General features: G+C 43.5%; 1 protein-coding gene across 1 annotated transcript in view; it reads left to right on the forward strand.

Annotated features, from left to right (window-relative positions):
- LOC311226733 (uncharacterized protein) overlaps positions 1-17,039 on the forward strand; it is a gene marked incomplete at its 3' end in the record, with an annotated part of 175,780 nt that overhangs the window by 70,939 nt on the left and 87,802 nt on the right. Inside the window, exons 22-23 of the mRNA XM_084312143.1 lie at positions 11,757-11,822; positions 11,917-11,985. Coding sequence (XP_084168269.1) covers positions 11,757-11,822; positions 11,917-11,985 — 135 coding nt within the window. The remainder of the gene's footprint in view (positions 1-11,756; positions 11,823-11,916; positions 11,986-17,039) is intronic.

A 17,039-nucleotide genomic window follows, 5' to 3' on the forward strand; every position in this document is an offset into this window, starting at 1 on the left:
CTGGTGTTTTGTGTTGCCTACAGTTTAAATTCTTATTTATTTTATTCTTGTGTTTTCCCCCACCCTCTCTCATCGCTCAGCGATTCCAGTGGTTACCCATCTGGGGTAACTTTAAGACTCCCCTTTTTGTGTGTCTGCATGTGTGCCTGCATGTGTGTCTCCAATCGGTGTGACTGGAACCTGCGCTTATCCTATATTCTCCTAGGTGGGGAGTTGCTCAGTAACACCAAGTTTGTTTTATTCATTCCATTCATTCAACCCTTTATTTATTCTCAAAGGACAATTGAGGTCACCCTCATTTTCAATGTCGTCGAGACATTTCAATGCATATATTTTTTATAATATAATAATAATGAATAATAACAACTATCTACATCAATTTGCTGAACAAATTTCTTGGTGAAGCACAAAATTATTATATTATATTATATTATATATTAAATTATATTTTTTAAACATCCCCAACGCTGCAACACCCCCATTCCTCCCAGGTGTCAGGCTCCTCATTCGCTTCCATTCATTTTGGGGACCATGTTTAAATATCATACTTCTGAAGTATAAACAAACTATGCTGCTGTGACGATTTCAATAAAACCATTCTGAGTCAATGGTACAGCTAAACTGTACATTGGAATATGGGTAAACATATCGGTCAATACCATTGTCCCGTGGGATTATGCCCCCTCCCTGCGGCGATATTAATATTTGATTAGAAACGCAAGCAAGGCTTGCCGGCGACTCATGTGGTCCTTGGGGGCTACCTGCCCGCGGGAACCGTGTTGGTGTATTACACACGTAAGGCCACAGCGGGCCAATGAATTCATAATCACTGTAAAATATATATATATTTTAAATGCACTCACCACACAACAGCCAAAGCAGTGACCGATGTCATCTTCCATTGAATATTGCTGCTTCTCCATCGTGACAAGTCCGACTCGAGTCGAGACACGTTCTTTTATCCCATGGAAAGTGTAAACAATTGACCACCCGCCCCCCTCCTCCTCACGAGCTCCATATAACGCGGAAGTGCAGTGATCTATTCCATGTCGCGCAGCTCCTCTCTGATTGAGTCTCAGACCGTCAAGGGCTGTCAATCATTCAACCCGCGTTCGTGAGTAGCGTGAGCAAAGTTGCACGGGCGGGGCTTAGATGACTCAAATAGCCTATTTTGATTGGATAATAGAATAAAAAGATTAACCCATGTGAGGGAAAGTTGCACTTGAGTGATTGAGGAAAACATTTCTAATAAAAAAAAAGAAATAATAATAATAATAATAATAAAACAAAATATATATATATATGTAAATTAATAATAATTATGAATTATGAGTGAATTTGTTTGTGTTTCACGTGTTGTCATGGAATAACTTCCACTGATACTACACTACATAGCACCCTTCACACATAGACCGCAGCCCAAAGTGCTTCACAGCAAGTACCACAAAATGAACATTTTGATATAAATACAACATAAAAATCTGCATACAGTCGACAGAATAAAAACAATGTATAACATGCAGACATAAGAATAGGTATAAAAAGGCGACGTGTAGCGCAGCGGACTAAGCGTCTGTCTACCACCGCAGAGACACTGGTATCTAATCCGGCTGTCAGCGGTGCCTCCGGCTTGGCCGGTCGTCATACTGACACAATTGGCAGTGTCAGCGGGTGGGAAGCCGGTGGGTGGACTCCTACAGGTCAGTCAGGGCGCTTGTACAGCGAGGGAGGGAACTGGTGAAGGTAGTGTGATCCTCCCACGCGTTACACTTCACCAATGAGAGTCCGTGCTGTCGGGTGAAAAGAAGCTGCTGGCTGTCTCCTATGTATCTGAGGAAGCATGTGATAGACTTCAGGGCTCCCTAGACCGGCAAGTAGGGGGAAAATGCGCGCAATGACCAGGAAGGGGAGGGGGGAATTGGCATAACGACTAAATTGGGATGGGAGAAAAATACAGAAAAATAGGAGGAGAAAAAGTAGATAAAAAAAAAGAATAGGTATAAAATAACAGTACTATGAAAAGTACTGTAGGTGTCTGTCATTTGTATTAATCCTATTTAACTGGGCCCTATTTAAACATTTGTCTGGCATGAAGTTGACCGGTACAGGCCATCGTTTTACTGATCGCTTTAGTATCGAGAAGCACTGTGCTGCCTCCTCTAACAGGCTCCAGTCTGTCTTGAAGCTGTGTGTTGCCTCCTCTATTTTCACACAGCTTTTAATGACTTTGTGCTTTCTAGTGTGGATGGGTATAATGCCCTAAATGTAGAGGAGCTTGTTGCACTTTTTAACTCCACTTGCACCAGCATCCTATACTCTATCGCCCCATTGAGGAGCAAACACCCTAGGGCTCCTTCGGAACCATGGATAAATAATGCTATCCGTGTGCTCAGACGCTCACGCTGAGAGAAAGTGGAAGAAGGATAAGTTACATGTCTTGTTTGGGATTCTAAAAGACTGTAAAATGGAGTATCAGAGAGCCATGAAGGCTGCTAAAACTGAGTATATCTCTAATCTTATTTCTAAGAATATTAGTAAACCAAGGGTTTTATTTAATACTCTTGACTCTCTTGTAAACCCTCGTGATACTGCCCCTGTTGTACCATCGCCTGCTCTCTGTAATGATTTTTTAAATGTCTTTGTTGACAAAATCTCATCTCTTCGGTCTGCACCCCCTCTTGCTGCCCCCGACCCCTCGGTTCCACCTGTGTGCCCAGCTGTTTTTGAGGAGTTTAAACCCATATCCTTGTCCTCACTGTCTGATGTTGTTCGTGAGTTGCGCCCCACAAACTGCCTCTCTGACAGTGTTCCCTCTCGCCTTTTAAAAGAGGTTTTTGATTTTAAGTCAGTTGGCTCTTTTATTCTTGTTTTGGTGCATGCTTGTTTTAGTTCAGGAATTTTTCCAACTTCTTTTAAACATGCTATAGTGCAGCCACTAATAAAAAAAAAAAACTTGGACCCTTCTGTTCTCTAAAATTTTAGGCCCATCTCGAAACTGCCCTTTCTGTCCAAAGTGCTGGAGAAAGTAATCTCCATCCAGCTGCAATCTTTTTTTAGAGAAAAACATCTATGAGATGTTTCAGTCGGGTTTTAGACCTTGTCATAATACTGAGACTGCTCTTTTAAAAATGTTCAATGTCCTTATTTTAACACTTTGAGAGCCAGCCGTGTTTTCCTTTTTTACCCCCTTGAATGCCCAAGGCCACTTCAATGTTAACGTTAATATCGCCTAATCTATGTTTTAAATTATGGCTATGTGTCTAATCTGCCCGTCGCATTATCAATGACCTATTTCCAGTCAACATTGTCCAAGCAGATTGTTTTTTTATCGGTTCATTTCCGTTTCATAGCATTTAGAAAACCCGGGGGGCGGAGCTAGGCGTTCATGGAGTAGACGTGTTTCACGAGAGCTCCCTTCTATCGTGCAAAATATACTTTTCTCCCCATTAGTCTTTATTTTATTTTTATTTGTTATTTGTCTGCTTGTTGAGTCGTCGAGTTTCAACTACTTTCGTCGACTTTTTTCAACTTTCTGCGATGTCGGTGGAGACCAGATCCATGAGCACACCAGCCGGCAAACTGCCACCGGATCTACCCTCGACGTCGCCCGGTATCAGTGAGATAAGTGAAGCTGTTCTCTCGGTCATGACCAAACTCCATGCAGACTTTGAGATACGCTTCGCTGAAACACAAAGGAAAGTGCAGGCGGAATTTTTTGATACCCTTCACCGAGAGATGTCAGAGGAAATTAGGTTGGCGGTCGATCCGTTGAGAGAAAAGATGGAGTCGATACATGCTGTCTCCTCGGCTAATGCTAACGAACTAGCCACCCTAACGGCAGAGGCCTCACTACAGGGCGAGAGGCTGGCGGGTCTGGAGACCTCCCTGCTGGCTAGGCAGGCTGAAGTTGCCAAGCTACAGTCGGTAATTGTGGAAATGCAGTCCCGGGAGAGACGCTACAACATCAGGATTGTTGGTGTACCGGAGGGCAGTGAGGGAGGCCGTCTCTCGGAGAACATGCCGGAATTGTTGCAGAAAATACTGGGGAAAGATGTCCTCCCCACCCCTCCCGTATGTGAGTCGGCCTACAGAGCGGGCAAGACCAGTCCTGGAGTGAACAAGGAGCCGAGGCCCATCATTGTCAAGCTAAACAGGCTTCAACAGAGGGAACTCATCATGCGGTCGGCCCGTGCCAGAATGGGTAAACTAGGTCTCGGCGATCACAAAGTGGCCATTTTTGAAGACTTTACGCCGGAGGTTCAAGCACAGAGAGGCGAATACAAAGTGGTCATGACCAGGCTATGGAAACTAGGCCTGAGGCCTACGCTATTCGCTCCTGCGAGATTATCTGTGCTGTGTAAGGGCGATGATCGTCGTTCATTTTGGTCGTTGGCTAAAGCGGAGGAATATCTCGGGGGGATAGCCGAGACTGTAGCTTGATAACTATGTCGGGTGAGTGACTCTGCGATGTGGGCCTGAATACATTGATAGGGCGGACTACTCACAAATGCTTGTTGTCATGCCCAGACAGGCTAACTGTCCACTGCCCATCCAAACTAGCGGGGCATCCCAATGTCTTCTGTTACTTGCTAATGCTGACCTCATGGTCGTACGTGTGTGTCGCCTCTATGAAAGCTAGCGAGCTAGCTGGACAATGTACATAACGGATTCTAGCGTACTAGGTGGGTTCATCACTAGCTTACACGCTAGCATCGGGCTAACTAGCAGGCTGTGTCTATCGCCCGCGCCGAGACATTCGAGACCCGTTAATGTTTACGTATTTTGGTTGTTGTGGCTGTTTAAGTGACATCGGTTTGCACAATTCAACGGTGATCGGGTCCTTAACTAACTTCTTGTATGCTTTACTTTTTATATCCAGGCTGTTTTGAGCTTTGGGCTCCAGTAGTAGAAGGTCGGTTGAATATATATATACAATATATGATAACAGGTTGTGTCAGGTATAGCTTATTACTATCCCCGGGTTAATGAAGGTGTTTAATTCTGTTCTTATATAGGTTTATGTCATTCCAGACTTTGTGCCTGACCAGAGGGGCTGTTACATGCGTGCACCTTGACAATAACCCTTTTTCCCTTTTCTTTTTATTGTTGCTGTCTAAATGACGTCTGTTTGCACAATTTAACTGTGATCCGATCCTGCCTTGGACTATCTGCTGGTATGCTTTAATTATTTTTTCTTTTTTTTTTTTTTTTTCTTTATCCATTTATGCTATAACATTGCGACATTGATACGCAGATTCGGAGGTAGATGGTTACAAGGATGATGTTGAGTTATTATATAATAATGGCTATTTTTTCCCTTATAGTTGTCTCATGTTAGGGCCAAGGCTCACGTGGTTTTCGACCGATATCTTTATTGAATTTAAATTTTTATTTTTATTTGTGTTTATTGGACTAGTGGGGGTTTAAACAGGGGTTTATCTAGAGAGGGGGTCGGAGTGGAGAGCGTCTTATTGGATCCATGATTCCAGTGGGAAATGATAGGAAGATGACCATCCTTAGTGGATGGGGCATAGGGAGGGGATTGGAGAGTGGGTATAGGAGGGTTAATATTAGGACTGGTGGGTTAGGGTTTAGAGTAGAAGGAGGGGGGGTTGTAACTGGGGTGGTATTTTTCTGTGTTTTATGTACTGTTGTCCTATATGTGTGTAATTGTTCCTCCTCTGAACTCCTGGGATTGACCGTCTGGGCCCGCCTGGATCAGCGCCTCTGTCCACGCATTTAGACAAATTCGACCATGGCTAAATTGAATATTTTAATTTGGAACGCAGGGGGTCTTAACGCCCCACACAAGCGTGCCAGTGTCCTTTGGTTATTGAAGAGAAGAAATATTGACATTGCTCTCCTTAGTGAGACGCATTTATTGGTGGGTGATGTGTCAAGGCTAGCAAATCGACAATATCACGTTATCTCCTCATCCTCAGCCGATGATAAGACAAAAGGGGTCGTCATAGTTGCAAGACGTAACCTTGATATCAAAGTCCTGGATGTGTGGTCGGACACAGAGCTAAGGATTACTATAGCAAAAGTTGAGTTCTCTCATAGGAAGATGGCAATAATAGCATTGTATGCCCCTAACACATTTGATTCAGCGTTCTATAATACAATCACGAAGAATATGTTGGAACTTACTGGATACGCTCTCATTGTGGGTGGCGATTTTAATGCATGCTGGGATGCGGAGATGGATGGGTCCGGGTCCTCTGAAACAAGCGACCAAAAACGGTCCTCTAAGGCCCTCAGGATGTGGGCCCAGGACACGGGGCTCGCAGACCTATGGCGCATATCCAATCCCACCCTCAAGGATTACTCTCACCTGTCAGCCAGACACAAAACCTTCTCTCGAATAGACTATGCATTCGCGTCCCCTAATATGTTTGATAGTTTCGACGTCTCATTGCATGTAGTCGATAACAGTAAAGACAATACAGCTCCATCCACAGTTCTGTCTTTGGATGCCATGAAGGCGTTTGACAGACTAGAATGGTCATACCTGTGGAAGGTACTTGAGGTTATGAGTCTTGGAAAGAATTTTATTCATATGATTAAAGTCCTGTATGCCTCGCTGTCGGCAATGATACTGACAGGCAAAAACTGTTCCACACTTTTCCCAGTCTCCAGATCTTCTAGACAGGGTTGTCCTCTGAGCCCAGGACTATTCGCGCTTTCCCTCGAACCATTGGCCCAATTTATTAGGCAATCGGAGGACATCGTCCCCATAATGATCAATAATACACCACACAAAATTGCTCTCTATGCGGATGACCTACTGATTTTTATGGACGACCCTTCCCGGTCGGCCACAAAATTATTGGGAATAATCGAAGACTTTGGTAAATTGTCACTGGATTGTAACTGTAACTGAAACAAATCAGCCTGCCTACCTCTTAATGAACTGGCCAAGGCGGTGCGACTACCAGTTGATATCCCCATAGTGGAACATTTTAAATACTTAGGCATAGAGATATTCCCCACGCTGAGTCAAACTACTAAGTACAACTTCACGGGTACTTATGATAAAATACGCCAGGATCTAGACAGATGGTCGTCCCTTCCTAACTCCTTACAAGCCTGGGCTTCCATAATCAAAATGAACGTCCTGCCTAGGATAAATTGTTAGCTCAATGATCCCCCTGCCCCCTCCAATAGACCACTGGCGCAAGGTACAATCGATGGTATCTAAGTTTATCTGGAATAACAAACGCCCGAGAATCAAAAGAGCTACTACTCAACATAGGAAACAAGATGGGGGCCTCGCAATCCCTGATTTTAAGCTTTATTTCTGGTCCTTTTCACTGAGACCTCTGATGTGCTGGCTAGACCCTGTAGATGCTGTATCTTGGCGCTCCTTAGAAGTGGCGGCGGTCTCACCGCTAAGATTGCAGGATGTGGTGTACTCCACTGTCCCTATTTCGAAATGCCGGCTGAGGTATGGACCGATCATAACTCACGTGATCCAAACGTGGTGTAATGTACAGAAGTCGTGTGGGGTTAAATGCCCATGGCACCTGGACTCTCCAATTTTTAATAACCAGCAATTACTTGTTGGGCACAAGCCGGTTAATATTCCTCAATGGCAGAGGAGGGGAGTTCATACTCTGGAGGATATTTATGATATATAACGGCCTCCGTGCGTTTCAGGACTTAAGAGAATTTTATGATCTTCCCGGCGAGTCCTTCTTTCTTTACCTTCAACTAAGGTCAGCGCTGAGGGCGCATGGCGTGCCGTGGGCTCAAGCTTTGCACCCACACCCCTTCCTCAGGCTCATAGTGGACAGGACGACCTCCAGAGGGTTTGTCTCAGACTTTTATACGCTCTTAATTCAATCCACGTATAAAGATTTATCATTGGATACAATCTGGCGTGTGGATATCCCGGAGTTGGACCCCGAGTTTGACTGGGATGATGTTTGGGCAAATGTGGCATTGTCTTCCCGCAACCCCAATCACCAGCAAATTAATTTTAATTATATTCATAGGACCTATCTTACACCTAGGAAGCTATTTGCTATGGGACTGATAACCGACTCTCGGTGCACTTTGTGCTCTCAAAAGGCCACTGGCACTTATATGCATATGTATTGGGATTGCCCACCAGTGGCCCGCTTCTGGAGGTCAATAACGGACAAACTTTCAGATCTGTGTGGCTTAACTATCCCATTCACAGCTGTTACGCTACTCCTGAACGATATAACAACACTACCCGCGTCCGTACAACTGAAAAGGGTTGTCCTAGCGGGCGTCACAGCAGCGAAGAAGCTAATAGCATTGAGGTGGAAGGAGCCTGAGAAGCTCACAGTGATTAACTGGTCCCTAACACTGTTGGATGTGATTTATCTTGAGATATCCACGGCGCGGGTGATTGGGGTGGGGCAGGCTGGAATTGACCTGTGGTTCGCAGCAGCTGAGAAGGTCAGGACCGCCGTGTGCGGCTGAGCGGGGTTGGGGTGCTTGTTCGGGGGAGTCCGGCGGTCTCATGGGAGGGGGAGGAGGAAATGTCTTGTCTGTCTTGTCTTTTGTTATGTCTTGAATTTAACTGGGGATTTTATTGGGGGGCAGCTATTTAGCTATTTCTTCACTATTTGGTAATTTATTAGATAGCACCCCTTGAAATTTTGAAATTTAAAAAGGTTGAACTCTATTTTCTTTTCTTTTTGTCTTTATAATTTATAAATTGTTATTTCTGTATTATTATTGTTTTTGTTATTTTCCTGTGAAGTTCTGTGTATTGTGATTGTGGTTAATGTGTTGTCTTGTTTCATGTGAATAATAATAAAAAAAAAATGATAAAAAAAAAGCATTTAGAAAACCCCTCGTTTTCACGGAGAAAAAAGAGGTTTCCATGATAATCGCCTTTTACTGGAATATTCTAGAACGTTGTCATTGTTCGGCCTATTTATGAATCGTTTTCAAATAAACGCTAGATTATCGATAGTATTATGTGTACGCATGCACGCTCGTGGCGCGCGCTGAAAATCGATTCTCCTATTTCCTGACGGCGGGCACAGTCAAACAGCGATATCACATAATCACATAAAAGCTTATATATCCGTGAAAACGGGTCTGATTATCCTTAGACTTGTAACATAGATTCCTTACCTGAGATCAGATGGTATCCAAATGGATTATTCCAATTCCTGATCGCCATTCGAAAAAATCGCTCATTTTAGTGATCCACTGTGTATACAGCAAAACACATATTCCCCGCGGCTCCGAGAGTCCAGCATGAAGCTGGTAGATGCCGGCTGCGTGAGTGAGAAGTAAAATGTGGAGTGCAGGTATTTTTTTCTCATTCATTTTCATTGAGTTCAATCCAAAAGGGTGAATTACCACCTGGGAGACGATAGGGGGCGCTTTTTTCCACATCTGAGCGCCTGATGTAGCTGAATTTCCAACGGTAGACTTTGTTGATGAAATATGATTTCAGATCGCTAAAAAAAAAGAAAATTGAAAATACGAGAATTCTCGTGAGTGGGCATTCAACCCGCGGGGGGTAAACCCGAGAAATCTCGGGCGTGGCATGCAAAGTGTTAACTGTGGACTCTGGGTGTGATGCCATTATGGTAACACTGGATTTGACCGCTGCCTTTGATACGCTGGATCATAAGACCCTTTTATCCCGCCTAGAACAGTGTGTTGGCATCAGAGGTGCTGCCCTTATGTTAATTCAGTCGTACCTGACTGATAGGATTTTCTCTGTCCATCTGGGTGAATTCTCCTCAAATGTGGCCCCTCTTTCCTGTGGTGTTCCCCAAGGTTCCATCCTGGGTCCCTTGTTATTTTCTTTATACATGCTGCCCTTAGGTTCTATTCTACGCAAACATAATGTCTCCTTTCACTGCTACGCGGACGATGTCCAAATTTACCTTCCTCTAAAAGTAGAGTGCAATAACTGTCTTGAACCTCTGCTGGCCGCTCTTGCCGACATTAAGATTTGGATGGATCTAAACTTCCCAAATCTTAATGACGGCAAGACGGAGGTAATTGTGTTTGGGCATGTGGACCGCTTGGGAAACTCGGCTGGTGTTTTAGGGCCCCTCGATGCCAAAAAACAAAATTCTATAAAAAGCCTTGGTGTCACTTTTGACAGGGATCTGACATTTATTTTTTTTAAGATTTATTTTTTTAGCGTTATACCAGGGATCTGAAATTTTATAAACGGATTGGGTCTGTGGTTAAAGGCTCCTTCTTTCAACTTAGGCTCCTGGCAAAGATAAAGCCCTACCTATCTCCCAAAGACCTGGAGAGGGTCATCCATGCGTTCATATCGTCAAGGCTGGACTACTGTAATGCTCTATATGTGGGTCTCGACCAGCTCTCCCTACGACGCCTGCAGCTAGTGCAGAACGCTGCTGCACGCCTCTTGACTGGCACTAAGAGGCGTGAGCACATCAGACCAGTGCTAGCTTCCCTGCACTGGCTCCCTGTTCGTTTCAGGATTGATTTAAAAATTGCGATGTTTGTTTTTAAAGCCTTAAATGGTCTGGCCCCTCAGTACCTAGCTGAACTTCTCCATGCTTGCACCCCAGTTAGAGCACTGAGGTCATAAACAAATTACTTTTAGATGTCCCAAGGTCTAGGCAAAAAACAAAAGGTGACCGAGCCTTTGCAGTGGCTGCCCCTAAACTGTGGAACAGTCATCCACTCCAAATTAGGTCTGCTCAGACCCTAGAAAATTTTAAGGCTCAGCTAAAGACTCACCTATTTTCTTTGGCGTTTGAGGCTTAGTAAGCCATATATCCCTGGTCGTGTCGTGATTGTTTTTAATGTATTGCAGCTTCTGATTTTGTGTATACTGTATTTGAATATTTTTGTATTTCTTCGTTTTTTATATTGTTTTAATGTATTGCAGCTTCTGATTGTGTGTATACTGTATTTTGTATATATATATATATATATTTGTATTTCTCAGTTTTTATATTGTATTTTTTGTATTTCTCTGTGTTATATTGTGAAGCACTTTGGTACAACTTCGGTTGGTTTTAAATGTGCTATATAAATAAAGTTGACTTTGACCTTGACCTCTAACCAGCTCCAGTCTGTCTTGAAGCTGTGTGTTGCCTCCTCTAATCAGCTCCAGTCCAACAAGGCAAAGTGTTGCCTTCAGAAACCATGAGACATATCCTTTTCTAAGACAGGAAGGAAGCCAAGACAGTATAATCAGATGTGTCTTCATGTGTTCTACTGCCGAAATGGTTGCAAACAAAATGCACAATGAATTTCATAGGCCAGTTACACAGTTACAGATGGCCCAAGGCAGTGTTGTAGTCGAGTCACTAAAATCTCAAGTCTGAGTCGAGTCTCGAGTCCCCAGTGTTCGAGTCCGAGTCACCAAAGAAGAGCCTGAGTCGAGTCCCCACTCCACTCTGGCAGTCAAAGAGCTGACATACAAATAAAAAAAGGTCTACATTAAACATAAATGACACAGCGGTCACCATTTCAAAGGGAGTTTCTTTACTTTGTGACACAATAGCCAAACAAATGCACTAGCCATCAATATCTTATGCCAAATGATTAGGGTCTACTACATACAAATAATAATTATAATGATCAGTTTCGAGTTCTCGTCTGCACCTTCCGAGTCCGAATGGCGTCGGTGCTCAAGTCCAAGTTGAGTCGCGAGTCCTGAAAATCAGTCCAGGACTCAAGTACTACAACACTGGCACAAGACTATGAAACACATTATAGCTTTTGATACAATGTGTGGTTAACAAAAAAACTGTTTTGTCTCTGCTCAGGACAACCGGTCACTGCACGATGAGCTGTCAACCAGCAGTGACAGTTTATCTGAGAAGAGCAATAAGGTGAGTTGTTTAATGCATTATTTATGAACACATTTGAATAACTTTTTGTCAGCAGACTTACTGCACGTCAACTCTCTCTCGCTCTCCGTTTCAGGAGAAAGACATATTCAGTGGACTGTTCAAGAAGGCTCCTAAACCTGCAGACGTTTCTCAGACAGAAGAGGTTGGTGTCCATCCTCGTACAATAGTGATCGATGAACTACATATGTGCCCAGGTATGGACTTCAGGGTCATGTTGAGGGATCTTAATTCTTTGAATTTTTTTTTACATATTATGAAAGTACAGATTCATACCTTCAAAATAATCCATCACTTGAACATTTTGGTGGGATACTTTTCAAGCTACTTCCTATGAATCATGGTGATATCACAAAACGTATTCAGTAGGGATGTCCGATATTATCGGTCTACAGATATTGGCATTAAAATGTGATATCGGAAAATATCTGTATCGGTTTTCAAATATATATATATATATATTTTTTACATTTCTATAACCTTTATTCGATCGTCTTGAAAACCATGTCGGTTTCTCAGAACATGTGCTGGGCTGGTTTAACCCTTAGAAGTCTAACCTAAATAGCTCCTCCTCCTGAGAATTTCCCCCTTTTTTTTTGTTACATAATATAAAATTACAGATTCATACCTTCAAAATAAGCCATCAATTGTCAAATTTGAGACGATAGTTTTCAATCAATGTCCTATCAAACATTCTGGTAAAATCCTAACACCTTTTCAGTATAGGACTTTGAACTAGATCCAAGTTCATTCAGCTATCTGATGAGAGAACTACACTCCCAGAATTCAATGTGATCATTGTCACTAGAACCATTTCACACCTGGAGCAAAGGCCCAGTCATTCCTTTGTTATTCCAGTGAATGGACCCAGCAGGAGGCCTAGCCTAGCGACAAGCGGCCACTACATAGTTGGGTATTGAAAAAATGCTCATATCCAAAAGTAGTAGATAGATATAGGTCATACATGTAGGTATGCACTTGTCCTAATATACTAACCTACACTGTAGCACTCAACACTTTGATGAACATTGTTACTCAGCTGATAGAGGTGTGCCCTTCCTCAATAAAGCCAGAGAGAGAGAGAGAGAGAGAGATGGTATTTACAGTACTGTACCATATCACATACCATATCACCTTTTGCAGCATACCATGATTACTTATATTGAGATGTTTCAGTACAGTGGATGGTACAGTATATACAGTAAAGTACAGTATATATAGTACTGTAAGAAAAAGAAGCAAACCAATAACAATTTGTGGTTGTATTTCTCTAGAATGAGAGAGAGAGAGAGAGAGAGAGAGAGAGAGAAAGAAAGAAAGAAAGAAAGAGAAAGAAAGAAAGAAAGAAAGAAAGAAAGAAAGAAAGAAAGAAAGAAAGAAAGAAAGAAAGAAAGAAAGAATTATTATTGCAGCGATTTTCACTGTTGACTTTTATTTTACTGGCCATCTTTGAACATGCCATATTTTTCTACTAACTGCCTGCTGGCAAAACTATGCTACTCGCTACAGTACCTGCAGATTAGACTACCTGTATATGCGCTGTCAACTCTCGCTCTGACTCCAACCCGTTGAAAGAGACAACACGCATTTCGTGAAGACCCGCCCTACTCTGCCTCTGATTCGCAGACTGTGGGTGGGGGGGCTGGATTCTGACGGGACTCTGAATATGATTGGACCAAAGCAGTAGACAGACACAGGCAGTTGGAGCAGTGCAGGCGGACAGACAGGAGCGGAGAATTTCGAGGATACCTGCTATACGCACTGATGACAGGATATATTTCCTTCCACTTGGTATCACTCTCGAATCACGTTTCAACCACTAACGTTGCTGCCATGAGCCTTCGCTATGGTAGCCTACAAGTGATAAAATAAATAAAACGCCCAACTCGCTGTACAAGAAATTCCTTCTGTGTGTGTGTGTGCTCTACTGGGCGCACCTTTCTACTCTAGAAAACTGCGAGATAACTCATCATAACTCGTACACACAAGCACTCTGTCTCTACTCATACAGTAGTTGATGTTTTAGCGCGACGTGGGTATATACACGGGCGAGGATGAAAAGCATGTTAGACTACTTTTTATTCATAAGTTAACGTTCCGTCGGGTCCGCGTGTATTCTCGAGAATGATAATAATAATAATGCAGGACCTCTTCAGATTATATTATCAACGACAGACAGTGAGAAACACAACCCCCCCCCCTCTCGCGCTGAAGAATATGCATATTAGATCACTCAGTGATTAACACCTATGCGCTGTGTGTGTGTGCGCGCGTGCATGTACGTGACGCGTTGTAGTTTCGGGGGAATACAGGGATATTTAGAACTATACAATTGAGCAAGAATTAAACATATTTACAAGTCGTATTATGTTTAGCAAGTAAGGATACATATAGATTACACTATTATGCACTCGAAATTGTCTTTGTGCTATTTTTACAGATTTTTGAAAAACGGGACTTCCTGAGCATTTGTGAGAGATTCTAATTCTTTTGTTCTCCGCCCACGGGAGCAATAGGCCCCGTTGACTTCTAAGGGTTAAAACATACATCAGAGGGAGGAAATTCTATGTTAAACTAGGAGATCACATGTCTGATATATACGACAACAACTATGGAGTTGCACAAGGGAGTTGCTTAGGTCCTTTACTCTTCTCCCTTTACATTACCGCTGGGTGATATCATCAGAGAACATAATGTAGATTTCCATAGCTATGCGGATGATACACAACTGTACATATCTGCTGAACCAAATGATACAGCGATTAGCTCCATTACAGACTGCTTACTGGCAATAAATAAATGGATGAGTAAGAACTTCCTGAAACTAAACGAGAACAAAACTGAAATTCTAATTATCGGCTCCAAAACTAAAAAAGAAACATTAATAAAGAACCTGGGGGCATGGCCGCCTAGTTATAGTTGAAAGTGGGGGTGCATTATTATTATTATTTTTTTGACAGGCAAGGGGTGGTTTTTTTTTTTCATTTAATGAACCTGTACGTGCAATTTCCTGCAATATAGAGCCTTCAATCTTGACCAATAAAGCTGCTCTTTTCACTATAAAACTCAGTTTATATTGCAGTATGATAGCCAATTACTATAATAATAATAATATATTAATATATATATATATATATATATATATATATATATATATATATATATATATATATATACTGTATATTGATTTTTCGCTCTTTTATTTTTATTAAATCAATCTCCTTTCAAATAGGCCAAGTTTTTAATAAGAAAGAGAGAGAAAATACCAACAAGGAACAATAACCGGGTCTGCTGTAAATATAGCCTATTTTGTGTCTTAATTTGTTATGTTATCCTACACTTTAAGCTGTCTGATATTTCCATTACCTGTAACTCTTGGGTCTCTTTCTCTCCTTCTCTGCCTCCTCCCTGAGTCTGCACAGTCACCACTACATTAAGGAGAGCAATACACTTATGAATACACTGAACATCATTATGAAACATTTCTATTGCACCCTTACTTACAATTCATTATGAATTGAAAATGGGGAACCCTGATGTAAACAAGACGAAAGTCTTTCTCTGGTCTGCATCCCCTTAACAATTGTGTGTATTGAGCTGTACTGTACTGTACCTGTAACTGAGGGGTACAATTCCCTGACTGTATTGAGAGTATGGTATCATTAAACCACTACTTAGTTATGTACTTTAATTACTGGCCATACAGTACACGGTATATCTGGTGAACACCCACACAAGAATACGGCTTAACAAAGAAAGTTCTATTTAGAGGTATTTATTATTAGAGCAGCAACAATAGGTTACAAATTGAGAATTATGAATTGCGCTTATATGGCGAAGAACACTTAAGTAGGTCAAGAGCGTAAGTCCATGAGCATAATAAGATGGGTATAACGTTAGGTTATGACTATAACCAAGTTCTGTTAGTTAGGGGCGATGCTTGGCATCACTACTGCACTATCTCGCGTACGTGCACGCGTACTGAATAAACCACAAATGTACCTCTAATACCAGTATTAGTCTGACCACACCCCTCATCAGCTTACCTTCATAAGCAGGTGTGTGGTCACCTGCTCTCCTCCTTCCCAAGCTTTCACCACAAGGTGAGGACAAGGGCTGCAGCGGCCGTCTGATGCCAAGCATCGCCCCTAACTAACAGAACTTGGTTATAGTCATAACCTAACGTTCTGTATCGTTAGTGGCTTAGCTTGGCATCACTACTGCACAAGGGAGGCCAAGCGGAGCCACTTGGCTGACAAATACACCCCGCTGACAGCCCCCCAAAACCATCAGAACAGGGAGGGCCGAGCCCCCCCGACCCCCCCTAATGGAGGGTATCCCCCCTATTAGAGGCTTCACGGGAAGGCGACGGACCCGACCGTGCGAAGAGGCACTCAAGCAACTCAACGCACAGGGTGAGCAGACCGTGGCCTGACCCCACGACTACACACACGCACAACCCGCATGCCACCCGGGAACGAACGGAGGAACAACCTCGTTACTGCCCCCAGAATCACGGGGCCAAGGGCAAACCCAACCCTGTGGCAAGGCCGTAGCAGCGGAGCGCGAAGGAAGACCCAGACCCACCAAAAGGACTGGACTCCCTGGAATGGGGGCCCGGAGAAGTCCATGATGCCAGCATCAAGACCCCACCAGGTGGGCACGTAGTGCCCCGCCCCCCACATCGCCAGCGTATTCGGACAAAGGCCCCTCAGTTACTGCACCTGGTATTCCCAGGCGGAATCCCATCCAAGTACTAACCAGGCCAGAACCTGCTTAGCTTCCGAGATCGGACGAGATCGGGCGTGTTCAGGTTGGTATGGCCGTAAGCCGAGCGGGCCCCGTCCCCCCAATAGTACACCGCCTGGCACACTGACCCTGCAGAACAGGCAGTCAGCATGGCCGTAAGCACACAAAAAGGTTAACCAACGGAAGCAGGCAGCGCACCGGGGAAAAACCAGGCAACAGGCTGTTAACCCTAGCCTGGAGACTGCGGACGAGACAGGCGCCAGAGGGGACAGCTGAACACAGCCGCCCCGGCGGAAGGAGCGTAAGCTGGCGGTGTTGCATGACCAAGCCTCCATTTAAAAACCCCCACCCAGAGGGGTCGAGGCAGAGAAGGCTGACACGATTGGCAGACGTCATGAACGTGCAGGGGCACCCTCAAACGGTGAACCCGGGAGTTGACACTGCTCCAAC

The sequence above is a fragment of the Notolepis coatsorum genome (assembly GCF_963971535.1).
Source record: "Notolepis coatsorum genome assembly, chromosome: 4".
Lineage (NCBI taxonomy): Eukaryota > Metazoa > Chordata > Actinopteri > Aulopiformes > Paralepididae > Notolepis > Notolepis coatsorum.